We start from the raw sequence: 15,781 nt of genomic DNA on the forward strand, positions 1-15,781 counted from the left end.
CTCCTCCTTCAGAGCAAGGATGAGGCTGTGTTTGTTTTCTGGAGGGGGAATTTCAAGCAGCAATGCATCTCCCTATTGCATCCCAAACATGTTCTATGAGATTGAGATTTGGATAGTGTATTGGCCACTCAATTAGATTAATATCCTCAGTCTCCAGAAGTATCTCCACTGCTTGTATACAATGTGGCATGGCATTGTCATCCATAAAAATGAATTGTTCACCTACAGCACCAAAGAACAAATCGAGCATAACATTGAAGAACTTCGTTGCAATATTGTTTACCAGTCATAGTCCATTTATCCAGTATTTATAGCTTGGTGCATCTATTAAGCATAATGCCTCCTCACACCATGACTCCAGAACCGTCATATCTATCCCTTTCAAGAACACTGCAGAACTGGTAGTGCAATAAGCAGTACCACTTTCACTCCAGATCAAGTGTCATCTAGAACTGAACGAAAGACTAAAATGACTCATCTGAAAAAAAAAATACATTAGCCCATTGGTGTCTTATCCAATTTTTATGGATACAATACCACTGAAAACATGCTCTACAATGAGCTGCGAATAAAAGGATGCAGACTACAGGCCTACTTGTTGCAGATGTCTTGCCACAGTTTGTCAAGATATCCATGTACCTGCATGAATGGAGAGGACGTGCAAGTTGACCTGCTGTGGTATGTCGATTACATTTTGCTGTTATAATGCTTCCGTCTTCATGCTCCATGGTAGAGCGAGGATGGCCTCTTAGCAAACGTCTGGAACACATTCCATTGGTTTGAAATGCTGTCCATAGCTTCAATATAATAGTATGTGCAATTCCAAACTCTCTGGCAATATCAGTAATTCTGCAGCTTTCTTTAAGCTTTCCAATAATTCTTTCCCACATGAAATCATCTAGATAATATCTATGAGACATTACAAGACATCCAAGTTTACAACTTTATTCCTTTTGAAGAGCTTCCTTCAAAAAATATTGTTCAAACATCATCCCTTTGAGTGCAATTCAAAAATATGAATGTGTACCTGCTTTCTACTTGAAATCATCAGTTTTACGAAGTGCCACAAGCTGATTTGTATGAATTTGTGGATGCAATCTTTAGAAATATTTAGAGATAGTGTTCGTCCTAGGTTTTGGAGACCAGTGTATTTCTATGATTTAGTATATTTCGCTAAGCAGCTTTTAGTAAAATACACTTGTTATTAAAGATTTAAAGGTTAAATGTTAATCCTTAAATACATGAAAGCCACACTCATGAACTGGATACTGTTTACAAGACATGACAGAAATCAATAAAATAATTTTAAAATTAGAATTTCTACCCATTCTTTCAATGGCAATATGAAACACCACTGCGAAGAGATAAAGAAAGTCTACTACAGTATTAAGGATACATGTAGCACTCTACCCTACCATAGCTGTGCAACCCAGAGTGAAATTTGCATCCATGGGGAAAAAAAGTAATGATAGCATGTAGTTTTAAGTATGATCATTGGAAACTCAAGCATCATGTGCCCCCCCCCCCCCCAAGTAATATGGCACACACACCTTTGTTGTTCATGGCACATAGTGATTAAGGCAACACATTATCCAATAGACAAAACCACCTGCCACCAATGAAACTGCAAAAGAGCATAAAACGTGGGCATGACAGGCGCAATGTCTCATATGGGTTAACTGAGAGATGACACCTATGGCTGACTTCCCAATACACAAAGGATGCAGAGAACAATATTCCCAATGATCAACACTCTCATATTCATTTCTATAAAATTATGGAGACTACAGTTGGAAGAGTCACAATTACTTTCTTGACATTTCAACCTTCACATTAAGGTCGAAATCATGAACTGGATGTAGCAAGCATACGCGCACAAGCACACACAGAGAAAGAGAGAGAGAGAGAGAGACAAGCTATATTACATTTCACACAGTATACCAAAGTGACAATAATTCTACTAACCTGACCTCTAGTGGAGAAAAAAATGTGACATCAACCTATTTACAAGTTCATCAGAGACCAAATTCATATTGATACTTTTAATACAGTAATAGCAGTGGCCTAATCAATAATTTAACATCAGTGTTAAGACTAAAATCCTGGATTAATAGTCGTAATTAAAATTTAAACCAAACTCTTAAAACAAAAATTATGTGGGTAGAATATGGGTCATCCATATTCTTGGGATTTTTAAACTATCATTATTGTTAATATTAGGGTGGTTGATAAGAATTTCACAGGCCTCTTTAAATTATTCACAACCGAAACTGAAAGTCAGAACACACTTCCATTTCTTGATACACTTATCACACATCTTCCTCTGGTAGTCTTTCCTCCTATTTACTGTAAGCCTGCACATACTGGCCAATATATAAACAGCAAAGGTTCGTCGATTGGTAGAGCCTCTGCTACTAATGGCTCACACAAAAAGTTAAGCAAGTTTGAGCATGGTTAGTAGTTGGAAGAGTCACAATCATTCGATGCTGTTGGCACACTCTCCCTCAATGAGTCTTTGGACTCCCTGGAGGTGTCACGTAATAATAAACTCTTACTAACACCCAAAAACAAAAACTAGGTGCATTAATTAACACACTAAATAACAGTGCTTTCAAGATTTGCTCCAATGAACAAGCACTTAAGCATGAATTAAAAATATCAGGCCAGTAAAATAACAATTGATCAAATTATTGTCACTTGGGCATACTGTTTGATATACAACATGGCTTCTCTGTATATGTAGGTGTGTGTGTGTGTGTGTACTCCAGATTAAGGGTTCTCAACCTGTAATATGCGTACCCCTTTGGTACATGGTAAAATGTTTGGGGTTATGCCGTGAGAGCTCAAAAGTTGCTAGATATAGTAACAAAGTCGCTAAGTTGGTAACAGTGATACTGCGCAACCATCTCACTGATTACCCAGTAAAATGTTTATAATTTTATAAGATTTGTTCAATTGTTTATGTCACTCTTTGTGTTTATTAATATATGTAATTTATTATTATTACCTCAAGACCTCATGGAGTCAAAGACTCATCTATGAATACAAAATTTAATGAGTGTATATATGTTTTATTTTATTCCCATTGTTATACTATAACTATAGCTTTATCTATCTATACAACGAATACACCAGTTACATACACATTTCCAGAGGCATTGGAAGCATAAAAGATCGAGAACCACTGCTCCAGATGATGATCTAAATATGAAAGTCAAAGCATCAGGAAATTGAAGTAATTTTTCTTAACATGGTCATAATCTCCATAATTTTATAGAATGAATGCTGATAGCCATGTAACATTAAATGTAACATTAAAGGAAAAGCACACTTTCATACGTTTAAGGAATTCCAGAGTTAAAGAACCACAGAACATCCTCTTCTCACCAAAGGTCAACATTGCGAGCATCTTTTTACTGTGTATACAATAATATTTGGGATGATTCTAAGAGTAACTCCAGTTTGCTCATATTATTAAGCTCATAATAGAAGATGAAACTGATGCAGAAATAGTGCAGAAGGATTTCGACTCAGTAAAGGATAACAGCTGCAAATGTAAGGTTATCCATTCTGGAGTGAAGAGATTACAAGTTGTGCATTCCATTGGTGGGACTGCAATATAAGAAACTGATGAGACTGGGACTATAGCAGTAACAAATCCAGAGTAATTTATTAAAAAAGGGTGGCACACCATTTGGCAACTCCTATAGGTGGAGATGACCTGCTAATGCTTCTGCCCGGTATCTCCACTTGGGCTACTGGCTCCCACTGAAGAGACCTCAATAAAGGTCGATACTAGTCTGGGTTGTGGCCCTTCCCTTAATGTATAACATTAGACATATCTGCAAGGAGATGTGTTTTGCATTATGGGAGATACTGAGATAGGAGTGTTGGTAGCTTGCTCCACCTTTGCAAGGAGTGCCGTGGTGTTGTACCACCTTACCCCAGTCCTGAAGATACTTTCAGGCACAAACTTTGTTTGCTCACACTTGGATAAAGGATTAAACTAAATTTATTATACTCTAACCAAGTGAAAAATAAACTTTCAACAAGTAGTTGACTTTGTTCACCCTTCTTTGGGATGAGCTGGATGTGGACCTGCTTCCACATTGTAGGGTAGATGCCAGTTGAATAGGAGAGATTAAAGAAGCGATACAGGATAGATATTAGTTCTGGGACACAATTTTTTAACACAATAGATAGGATGCCATCAAGACCAGACACCTTGTTTGTGTTCAGGCTATTGAGGATTCTTCAGATTTCTTTTTGTCAGAAGACTATGGCATCATGAAGGGAGCTATTCTTGATAGTGTGGAGGAAACTTTTCCCAGGTCATCAATACAGGAATTCAAAGAGAAGAGTGATGCCAATAAGTTGGCCTTGGCTTTACGTGAGGTAACTACAGTGCCATCCAGATGTGAGATTAGTGGAAATCTGGGTTGGCAGAAGTTGCACAATAGCCTTGGCAAGAGACCAGAAGGAGCAACTGCCATTTGGGCAGGAGTCAAGTTTGCATAATTTGACCCTTTTGTACAAAAACATGGTATGAAAGAAAATTTAAAGAAGCCTATGAAATTCTGATTAACCACCCTAATCTCAACAATAATGGTGGGACAAAAATTCCAAGAATTTGGATGGCACATATTCAGGCCACTTAGTATCTAGCATACTTTAAGAAACTATTCCACACCAAATGGTTGAAATTTATATGTATAATCACTTTTTTTTTAAAAAATACCTACATATATATATAAACTTGTTGCTCTCCAGCCCAACTCTTAGTTTTGTAACCTAATAGAAAATAATAAGACTAGCTTTGATGTAGTAAAGGATTTTTTTTTTTTTTTTCACCAGAGCTCAGGCAAATAATTGTAGTAACAGTTGGTCAGTAACTTTAGCGAACCATGTAGATTGTAGTGCAGCTTGTTTCTTCTATATATTGTGTATGCTACAGAGGATGACCTTGATATGAAGGTCGAAACGTCAAGTGTTGATTTTGGTTTATATTAAACTAAAGTTTCACTCTATAACATGGTAGTTGTCTCCATAATTTTTTCAAAATGTATTTTGATCACCATGTAAGCATGAAAGAAAGGATAATATAATATTATATTATATATAACATAATATGGTAAGTGAAGTCAGCTCATCATCATTAGCTAAATTCCCAAAATGGAAAAGCTTGTGGGGGGGATAATAATCCAGTTTATGTTTTTCCCACCCACAAAAGGTTATTTGCAAGCCTATTGGATGGAGGGCTCAGAATTTTTTTTTTCCTATGTTTACCAATTTTTATATATTTTTTTATTTTTTTACATACTCTAGAACCCCTACTCTACAGACTAAACATTTTTCAAGCCACTTAGCCACTTCAGGCCTCCAATAAGTGGAGAGGTGGTCTCACACCAGATGATGAAGTTCATCCTTCACCTAAAGACAATCACAAACATCCATGCCGAAGGCAGGATTTGAACCCACAGCCTCTTGATTGAAGAATGGGTATTCTATTTAATTTAATTTAAAGAAATTTAATCAGGAAGAGCATCTTAGAAGGTAAGATACAGTAAGGAATAGCCAGTTCACTGCATTACTAGCCTTGCGGGCCAAGTAAATACCATTTCTGTTTGATTGAAATCCCACTTTAGAAATGGATGTTTCAGAGTGTCTTTAGTGATAGAAGAATTTAACCGTCTGGTGTAAAACTGTTTACATGAGGCTTGCAAAAGTTCTGTGTTTGGTTTCAAAAGCCAAGTTTCTGGATCATCTAAACCTTAACTAACCCACAGTACTAATATCCTGTAGGTTTACAACTTTTCATGGATGGCATTCTTATTTCTCTACTCCAAATTATATAGAAAACAGTTCTTCAATTTAACAGTATAACTCCCCAAATGGTTTCCAAGATGCACCTTCTTAACGTAGTACTTTCCAACTTTGCATCCACAACAAGTTCTCTTCTTGCCTAACCATAATGGCATCTCTGCTGCTAACTTTCCTTTCTACTACCCCAGTCAATGAAATCAAGTGAATACGTTCTTGTTTACCACACCTCCATTTACACTAACTGCATATTTCCTATGAAGCTACTACCTGTAAAGCCAGATTATGGAGAATAAGTGAATAAAGCTGATGCTTTATCCACTAATTCCTGCTTTTCACTGATAGGAAGTATACTTTGTTGCCAAAGACCCTTCATCCTATAAGAATCACAGACAATGCAGACAAAATAGAGGCTACAGATGAGGCAGTGATATTCTAAAGATAAGTAGCAATGAATTTGTGTTTATAAAATGACAAAGAGCAAAGCTATGTGGAACCTTTGCTTAGCAAACCAAATTTTTTTACAGAATGGGATCTTTCAGAAAAAATCTGTTGCAATCTGCTGCATACTCCTACAGTATCTACACAATACAGTTGGAAAAATTAAAAGAAGTGATTTTCAAGTGGAAAAAGCCTGTATTCTCATCACAACATGAGAAATCGTTATATGGGCTTTTCCTTTGAACAAAACAGGCAAACCTACTGGAGAACATAAATAATTACTAGAAAATGGTACTGTATACTGTGGGAGATAGAAGTGTATAGGATTCAAGGAGTGTTGTGTAGAGCAGTGAATTATGAATTCCATGAAATACCAACCTATTATTTCATCAGTAATAGATGAAAGATGATTTCATTTATACACAAAATGCTTATTTCTACATAAAACACTTGTTTCCCTTTTTCTTCATGTCCTCTCCAATTTCAAAATGCATTCACTTACCCTGTCTCATCAAATTCTCTCCATTCATTCGAATTGTCATAGCATTCGATATTAATCTTTCTTAGCTCACTTCTACCATATATTTTTTGCAGCACATTCAACATTAAATCCCACTCTTTAACACAATGTTCAATAATTTTTTCACATACCTCAACCCTATCATTTTCATGCCTTTATAATCACAAAGTTAATCCTTCTAACCACCACAACCACCTCCTTCATCAAATGCTTTGCCTGATCAGGCTCAGTCGCACTTCTAATAGTATTACTTCCAAGCTCCCTGGAGTCTGAAGCCTCATCCCTGAAGTTAAACACTCACAAATCACAGTATTATTATTATTATTTGACACATCCAGGTAGTCCAAAGACTCATCGAGGGAGAGTGTGCCAACAGCATTGAACGATTGGTCCTCTTCCAACTGCTAACCGCGCTCAAACTTACTTAACTGAGCCATTAGTAGCAGAGGCTCTACCAATCGACCAACCTTTAATCGGAAAAACTATTCTTTCATCTATCACTGATCAATGATAATCAGGTTGGTTTCTAAGAGAAAGATTATGGTGCATTTCCCCAAATTATCCAATGTGGATTTTAAAGTATCCACCCTTTATTACTCTTTTTGGACTTAAAATGTAATTACTCACTCTCTGCCAGGCAGCTACCATTTTTTGGAGGAAGAGAACATATTCGGCATAATGGACTGTGACAACTAATATCATTTCGAAGATACTGTTCTCTAATAACAACAGTAGGCTTTCCTCGATATTTCCCATTGACTCGTTTGTCAGTTTTCACTAACTGTACTTCTCGCATTTTAAACACTTAAACAGTCTATTAGTATATAACGAAAATGACACGGAATTCTATGAGAACGAAAAACAGTTTTCTCACATAAGCTACCTACACCACTGAATTCGGAAACGATCTTTATTCTTCGCTGATTCTAGTTTTAATTTAAAATAAACAGTAAAAGAAATATATACTCAGTTCTTAACATATCAATAAACAAGCGTTCATGAAATTGCATTAGCTAATGTGTATATTATTCATGAAAACCTCACGAGACAGCGTAAATCTTTTTTTTTTTTTTTTTTTTTTTTTAATGTACACAAACAAGAAAATCACCATCCAGTCACACATTAACTAAGCAATACGTAGTTAACCTGTACCATGGGGAAACAAGTTTTCCAGAAACTAAAGATGCCCTCTACTTTGTTATTATTTTATTTTAAAATAAAAGCTCTTAGGTGTACTGTTTCAGATAGTACAGCCCAGTTCGTGAAGTGTAGCCCATGTTTTCTTCATGTTGTCGTTATATTCCATGAATTTTTGGAAGTAGCAGTGTTTTTTGTTAGTTCATTTCTTGTGTTCATTTGTTGTTAGTTCATTTGTTGTTAGTTCATTTCTTGTGTTTTTGTATAATGTTTGTAAATGTCTGTTACTGGTGACTTTTTTAGTTTTTTCCATAGATTTTCTTTTGCAGTAATACTACTTACTATGTCGCCATATATCCATGCATTATTGTTTGTTTGGCGCCTCGTTTGTGTAGTCTTTGTTGCTTTTTTTTTATATTTCTGTGAACGTTAGTTGGAAATTCTCATATAATGTTACAGGATCATTTATTTTAAGTAGGCAATTCCAGTCTGTATTTTTACAAGGTTGACGACAATGTTCTTTAATATGATCGAGTTTTGTCGTCTTTTGTGGTGGTGGGAGGGCGGGTAGGTAACGTAATAAAACGAATTTGAGACAGAGTAGTGGTCGGCAATTTTTACGTTAATTACTGATGATGTATATGTATGGATGGGATCCCGTATATTGATATGATCAATGAATGATTGTGTTAGTAATGTTGCGTATTTCCTCACTTGTTGGGGAGTTAGTGGTATGGTTTTTGTTGTACTGACTTAGTATATCAAAGTATGTGTTAGTGGCTGAAGAAGCGTGGTAAAGGGTATTCATATTAATGTGTCCTATTAGGATGATCTTCTATGTTGTACGGGGTTCGATGTCACTTAGCCATGCTTCTAACGCATGCAGAAAGCTGAGTGGATTTTTATCTGGGGATCTGTATATTATGTTTATTGTGTATTTGATACAATGTTTATCGCTATTTGCGATTTCCAATATTAGTGTTTCCGCATGTTCGAAATGAGTCTGTTTTTCGGTCACATTGTATTTTCTTTGATAAATGTCACGATGCCACCTCCTCTTTTGTGGTCTACATAAGTTGTAGGTTTGGTAATTATTAATGTTGTATGCGTAAATTTCTGTCTCGTTTATTGCAACTTCGGTCAGTATTAGTGCAGTTATGTTTGTCAAGGTGTGGTTGAGCAGTGTTATCAATATAAGCTAGTATTTTTTTATATACTTCTTATGTTTGTATGTATGATAGTGAAGTCGGCATTGGTGGAAATGTCTAATCATATATTCAATGAGTCAAAGTCCTTGAAGTTTATATTGTGTCACTGGATATGTTCGCCTATATTTGAGATATCCATTATATAGATTTTAAGTGATTTCTAATCTTATTCTTGGATGTGAAGAGTTATTATTATTATTATTATGTAAGGTGCCTCCATGGAGTCAAAAGACTCATCGCGGGAGACCCATCATTGACCATTATTCACACAATACCTGTCATACTTCCCCTTAAACTCATTCACAGATGAAGCATTCACAACCACCTCTGGCAACGCATTCCATTCATTTACAACCCTCCAAGCAAAAAATCTAGTCCGAACACCCTGGTTAACCACACTCTTACACAATCTCTAGGGATGACCCCTCGTTCTCTTTCATCCTTCACGGGTCTTAAAATGTTATCAGTATCAATCCTATAAAACCCTTTTAATAATTTATATGCCTTTATCACATCTCCTCTCATACGTCTATCAACTAGTTTTTCATGCCCACAGACCTTCAATCTATCCTTGTAGGAGACATCCCACATGCCTGCAACAATTTTCGTACCCTTCCTCTGAATCCTAGCACACCATTTCCACATCACCAAGAAATCCAGGTGACCAGATCTGTGCACAATGGTCCAAATGAGGTCTTATTAATGCTTTATAAAGTGGAACAATTAATTCCTTATCCCTGCTTGTCAGGGTGTTCCTCAGTAACCATGAAATATGATGTGAGGTTTTGGCAATCTTTGCAATATGCCCTTGTAACTTAAGTATTTTCTATTATTTTCGGATTCTCTTGCAATTATATAAACGCGAGTGTTTTCATTCTTTCTCATAAATATCTGTGAATCTTCAGTCCACAGGAACTTGCATTTTTTCTCTGTTTTTTGTCTTCCTTGCTTGGTATAAAATAATTTCAAATTATGGAGTCTAGTGGTCCGATATATAGATTGGTGTTGGGAGTTTCTTGTCAGTTAGGATCGATGTTCTCGGCCTTATTTTCTTGCTTGCTGCAAGAATGGAGTCTATCGGACTTCTGCTGGTAAAACGAGCGATGATTGGTGGCGGTCTCGCATAGTTTTTTTGTGGGCCTTGTTAATAGAGCCGATGTCTGTGGTTGTGACTTGAATGCCAATTTTGCTGCCAATCAGTTGCACTGTGTTGCTTAAATCTTCTATCTTTTCTTTTGGTATTCCCTCAATTTGAAATGCTTTTGTTCTTTCTTTTTTGTAGTATGTGCTCTATTTGACACTTGAGTGTGTTTACCTTTTTCTGCAATTCTTCATTTTCGGGTATAAGTGTTTTTTGCGTTTCTATCGCTGATGTTCATGTCGTCTTTCTTTCTTGCACGATTCCTAACATTTCTTTAATCGTCATGTTATTGTATTGACCCGAATTTTTTTTTTTAATTTGTTCCATGTGTGTATTTAGAAAATCTTTAACCAAAAGTTTGAATGAACATAAGTTGTCTGTAATTTTAAGATTAGGAAGGTACTTACTTTGATGTGGGTCGTTGCTTTTCTTTGGTGTCTGTTCTTTGTTCTTCATTTTCTCACGGCATTGTATACAGCGCCATTCGATCCTTTTTGCGGTTTCCTTTTGCTTTCCATGTGCTTTCTGGGATCACAGAGCATTGATAGTATTGTCTTTTCCTACATCCAGAACAATGCGGCCCATCCCCTTCGTCTCTTAATGGCTTATTACACTTGTTACAGCTCGCTGTGCTTGCCCTTCGCTGTCTCCTTGACCTTTGGACTTTCTTCCCTTTATCGACTGTAGTGGGACTTTTAAAATGGCGACGTCCTTTGATCTTTGTTAGTAGAGTGAATTGCTGTCAAACAATTGACAGCAATTCACTCTATGACTTTCAGCACAGAAAATTTACATATTACTTAGCCGATTTTGATGATTTAAAAGTCCCTGTCCTCAGCGTGATTAGTTGCATTAAATAGCAGCACTTTCAAATTAAAAACATGAATTAAAACCACTTTAAATGTATAAAAACGGAAGAAGCGATAACAACGTGCATGCATCCATCTGCCTACACAGCATATTAATTGCAGGGAATTGCTAATGAGGATTACTTGAATAAGCCGTGCTGATCCCATCTACTTCGAAGCTAGTGTTAGCTTTTATGAAGAGAATGGATTAGCATAAACTCTTTATGTTTGGTATTTTTTATGGGTGGAAAGCAGGCGTTCCGTTGGATACTGGTGGTTTGTGTAGTGAAAAATAGATCTGAGTGCTATATTATTTGTGTTGGTATAGCTTCCACAGTTCGTGTTTTAATTCTCTGTAATTGTCTGTGTGTTTTAAATTTTGTGGTAGGTTGTTGAATAGCATGGGTATGAGATGTGATCTCACTGCAGAACCGTATGAGTTGTTGAAGGATCTTGGGGAGTATAGAGTTTTGTTGGGTCTTGTTATGCGATATGTGTCTCTGTTGTTGCAATAGGTGTTGTTGAAGTAATTCCTTAGTAACATTAATTAGTGTTTCTGATTTTTTATGTTCAAGATTTTTGCATCGCCATATAGGGTTCGGTTATTGGCTGTTGAATGTGAGGCCTCCAAATCACTGTTGAAATAATTTTCCGGTGTAATGTTTCTATTTTTGCTAGGTGGCTGTTTGATGGTTTGAGTAGATTGTTATGCTGCACCTGAATAGAGATTCGCAAAGACCGTGATATATGAGTTTTCTTACGTTATATGGAATCATGTCTTTTACTTGGAAAAGTTTTGCTGCAATGATGCGGAATTTACTATATAGGTATTCTATATGTTTTGTTCATTTAAGATGGCAATCTATGTAATGGCCAAGGTATTTTGCATGTTTTACAGGTGTCATTTCAGGTCATTGACAGCTATTTTTGTTGTGCAGTGGTATATGTAACCATGTAGCAGTGTGCAGGGCGCATGATTCTTGGATTATGTATAACTAACATATTTAAAATCTGCGTTTTGGTGCTTTTTATTATAATTGAGTTTTGGTAGAAGTAATTTCTGATTTCATTTAGGTCTTGTTGTGCTTCGGAAAGAGCAGTGTTGAATGCCTTAGTAGACTGCTAGTAGCACAGTGTCGTCTGTCTATTGATATATTTTACTTAATGTAGTCAAGTTGTGAATGTCATTAATTTATATGTTGAGCAGAGTAGGTGATAATACAGCGCCTTATGGGATTCCGTGTTTTATCTGTTCACCTGGCTGTAATATGTGCCTATTTTTCTCACTTATGTTCTCTTTAAGAGATAGTTCCTGAAATAGATATACAGTGTTCCTCTTATTTCGATTGAATGTAGTGCGGCCAGTAGTATATCATATTCAAGTGTTTCAAAAGCTTTAGTTAAATCAATAAGTATATGGACAGCAAACTTGTTTTTATCGAGAGCTATCTTTATGGCGTCGGCAATATCTTCCAGTAAGGTGATGGTGCTCTTTGTTTTCTGAAAGCCAGGTTTTGTAATATAATATTGTACTTTTGTAAATAGTTCTGTAGTCTAGGGTGTGTTATTTTTTCAAAACTTTTGGAGATGATTGGCAGGTTAGCTTTTGGTTTGAAGTTCTGTGTATCGTTTATAAATTGGCTTGCCATGTTTATAAATTGGCGTGATTATCGCAATGTTTAGTTGTTCTGGAATAATAATAGTGTCTAATATTATGTTCACGCGTCTCAAAAGAATTGGATTTATTTGATAAAGTTTGTTTAAAGGTCTGTGAGTCTCATTTTGTCTATTCATAGAGTAGTGTTTGTTTTTAGCTGTAAGAGCACTTCCTTCAGTTCCTGTTTTATTAATGGTGGAAAATATATGGTTTGCTGTTGATTTTGTGCTGGTAATTTTTTGTTGATCGTTGATAGATTATTATGTTTTTTGAGTTGGGTGATATTGTTTGTGAAGGCATAATTGAATAGGTCTGCTATTTCTTCTATCCTGACCAAAGCTTTTTTGCGATAAAATCTTGTCGTGAAGTTTCTTTTTTCAAGTTAATAATTCGTTAAGTGTAGCCAATATTTTCTTTATGGTTTCTTTATATTACATACATTTTTGATAGCAGTAGTAGTCAGTGGCGTATTTAGCTATTTCCCGCCCCTAGGCCCGCAGAAAGTGCCGCCCCTCATATTTAATGAACATGATGATTTACATGCATAACCTCTTTATATCCTAAATTCGTCATATAAATATATATATATATATATATTATGACTCGCCCAAAATGTCGTAGAATATCCTACGTCTTGCCGCTCACTCGCCGAAGGTATTCATCACGTCCTCGTAGTTTAGTGCCTTGTAATATCGCTCTCAATTTGTAGAACTGCCAAGTTGCTGAGCCTTTCTTCTGTCATTGTTGTTCTACGGTAGTCATTCAATCTTTTGAGGGCGGAAAACGATCGTTCAGCTCAGCAATTTGTCACCATCTTACACAGAAAAATCGTAACAGCAGTATCCAAATTGGGATATATACACTGTAGGGCTTCCTGTCGAATTTTCTGTGAAAGTGGTACAAATGTATTTATTTCTAGGCCACTTGATTTGACTCGTTTACACATTCAGCTTCAATGTCAGTCGAAAAGTGTTCTTGAAGTTTTTTTTTGTCCCATTTGTGATGTCCTTTTCACATATCACATGCATTGTTGTGAGAAACCGGAACTCCTTCGAGAGATTTTGATACGACACTTTTCTTTGATTCACTTCGCATGGGAGACTTCAAAATTGTGTCATAAGTATCAGTTTTGAAACTGACTGATGGTTTGTACTCGTCTTCATTTTCATTACTTTCATCTGCACTGTCGTCAAAAAACCTGGTGGGCTTTTTCTTCCTCATGCAAATCAATTCCACTAAGTTTCTTGCCCTGTTCTTCACAGGATTCATAGAGTAACTCTAGTTCTTTGAAATATTCTTCGAGAGACCCGTACAGTTCACACACAGTTCCTATATCAATGTTTACACTTTATAATTTCTTGCTTGTGGCATTCATTCTTGCGAGAATATCACCCCATAGGCAGGTCATGATCTCAACATCCAGTGACTGCAGTTGCCGTAGCATTCCACTTGCTTCACATCGCGTAACTTTCTTCTGGGTGGTGTCATTTTCAATGTCGGACAAAGTAGAAATTATTTACTCCCATCCTTCACGAAGACTCCAAAAGGCATCATCACGAGCTGATCAACGTGTAGGCGAAGGACGTTTGATTACTTTTGCAGACGTTTCCAGGTACTTTCTTAGAACACTCCACCGATGTGTTGAAGATGTGAAAAATACGTACAGTTTCTGAAGGACATCAAAAAATGCGGAAGAATACCGACAGGATTCGGCAGTGCAAGTATCAATTAGAGATAGAGAATGTCCAGTGCACGGTGTGAATTCTGTCAATGGATTTATTTCACGAATTCTTGCTTGAAGTCCTGTGTACTTGCCTGACATGTTACTAGCATTATCATATGCCTGCCCTCTACAATTTGCTACATCAATTCCAAGCTTGCTTAGTGAAGTCAAAACCGCCTCTTGTAACTCTTCAGATTTGTGACTTACATTAGGAATGAAACGCAAGAAACGCCCCACAGGAGTTCCACGTTCTTGCACATGTCATACAATGAAGGACAGCTGATCAACATGAGACAAGTTTAGTGTTGAGTCGAATAGAATACCACTTAGATATTTTAAGTTCTTCTACAATAAATTTGATTACTTTCTCGCCCATTATTTTAATAAATTCCTCATACGTGGCAAAGGAAAGAGGAAACGAAACCTTTTCCTTTTTTCCCGCTTTTGGCAATGTGCTCAGCAAGAAACGGATCAAATTCACAAATTAACTCCAAATACATCGTTACATTTCAATTATGCACAGAACTGAAAATATCATCCTTTCCTCTCATCGCAAGTCCCCTACAATATTGGAGGCTATCGAAAAATCTTAGAAATGGAGGAAAAAGTACCTGTAATGTTTTTAAAACTGCAACTAGTCGTTGTAATACCGCTTTCTAATACTTAATTTCTTCTTCCAGTTGCTGAGTTATTTGTAAGTCAATTCTACCTGAAAGATTTGCTCTTTATTTCAGATCTACCAGGCAATTCATATGACTAGTTACTTTCCCCGTGATGACTCACTCGTGCTTCTGCATTTTACCAGTCATTAAATCCACTGACAAAGTGACTCTTGTCAGCTCCCCCCTCCACCAAAGAGTCGACAAGGCGCACAGAAGGTTCTCCAGTACTAGGAGAGTAAACAAGAAAATCTGTTATTATTTTTTTGCTATTAGTCAGATTTCTCTGAATGAGTTTCTTAGAAACATGTCTTACTTTCTCAGGATAAGCTCCTTGTGATTTTGAAAGATCACTGTCTAAATTTTGTGGGAACCCGTTAATTGCGATATACTCGTGTTACGTCATTTAGAATTCACTCAGCTGGGTCATTACTCACTATCACCTTTGCTGCCAAATTGTTGGGATTTGTTGTAGTCACGTCATTTGAAACAGATTCAATTTCCGTCTCCTCAACCACTTCTTGTTCTTTTTCCAAATCACAATTACTATTAGCAGATACCGACGCAAAAAAAGTGTCCAGTTTTCTTGTCTTTGATGCTACTTCATTAATTTTCGCTTCCTTTTCT

The 15,781-nt window shown here is 36.5% G+C and overlaps 1 protein-coding gene across 5 annotated transcripts in view; it reads right to left on the reverse strand.

Moving 5' to 3' along the window:
* LOC150098127 (DIS3-like exonuclease 1) overlaps positions 1–7,826 on the reverse strand; it is a 412,479-nt gene extending 404,653 nt beyond the window's left edge. For 2 of the 5 annotated variants that reach the window (XM_090406104.1, XM_090406103.1), the window contains exon 1: positions 7,409–7,826. In XM_090406104.1, coding sequence (XP_090262230.1) covers positions 7,409–7,577 — 169 coding nt within the window. In that variant the 5' untranslated portion in view covers positions 7,578–7,826. Of the gene's footprint in view, positions 1–1,965; positions 2,263–6,912; positions 7,123–7,408 lie in introns of those variants that run through there. The other 3 variants (XM_090406105.1, XM_090406106.1, XM_090406107.1) reach the window with 3 other exon arrangements.
* Between the last annotated feature and the right edge of the window lie 7,955 nt (positions 7,827–15,781).

Source organism: Typopeltis vanoorti, chromosome 16 (genome assembly GCF_054136105.1).
Source record: "Typopeltis vanoorti isolate ZY-2024b chromosome 16, IOZ_Tvanoo_1.0, whole genome shotgun sequence".
Lineage (NCBI taxonomy): Eukaryota > Metazoa > Arthropoda > Arachnida > Uropygi > Thelyphonidae > Typopeltis > Typopeltis vanoorti.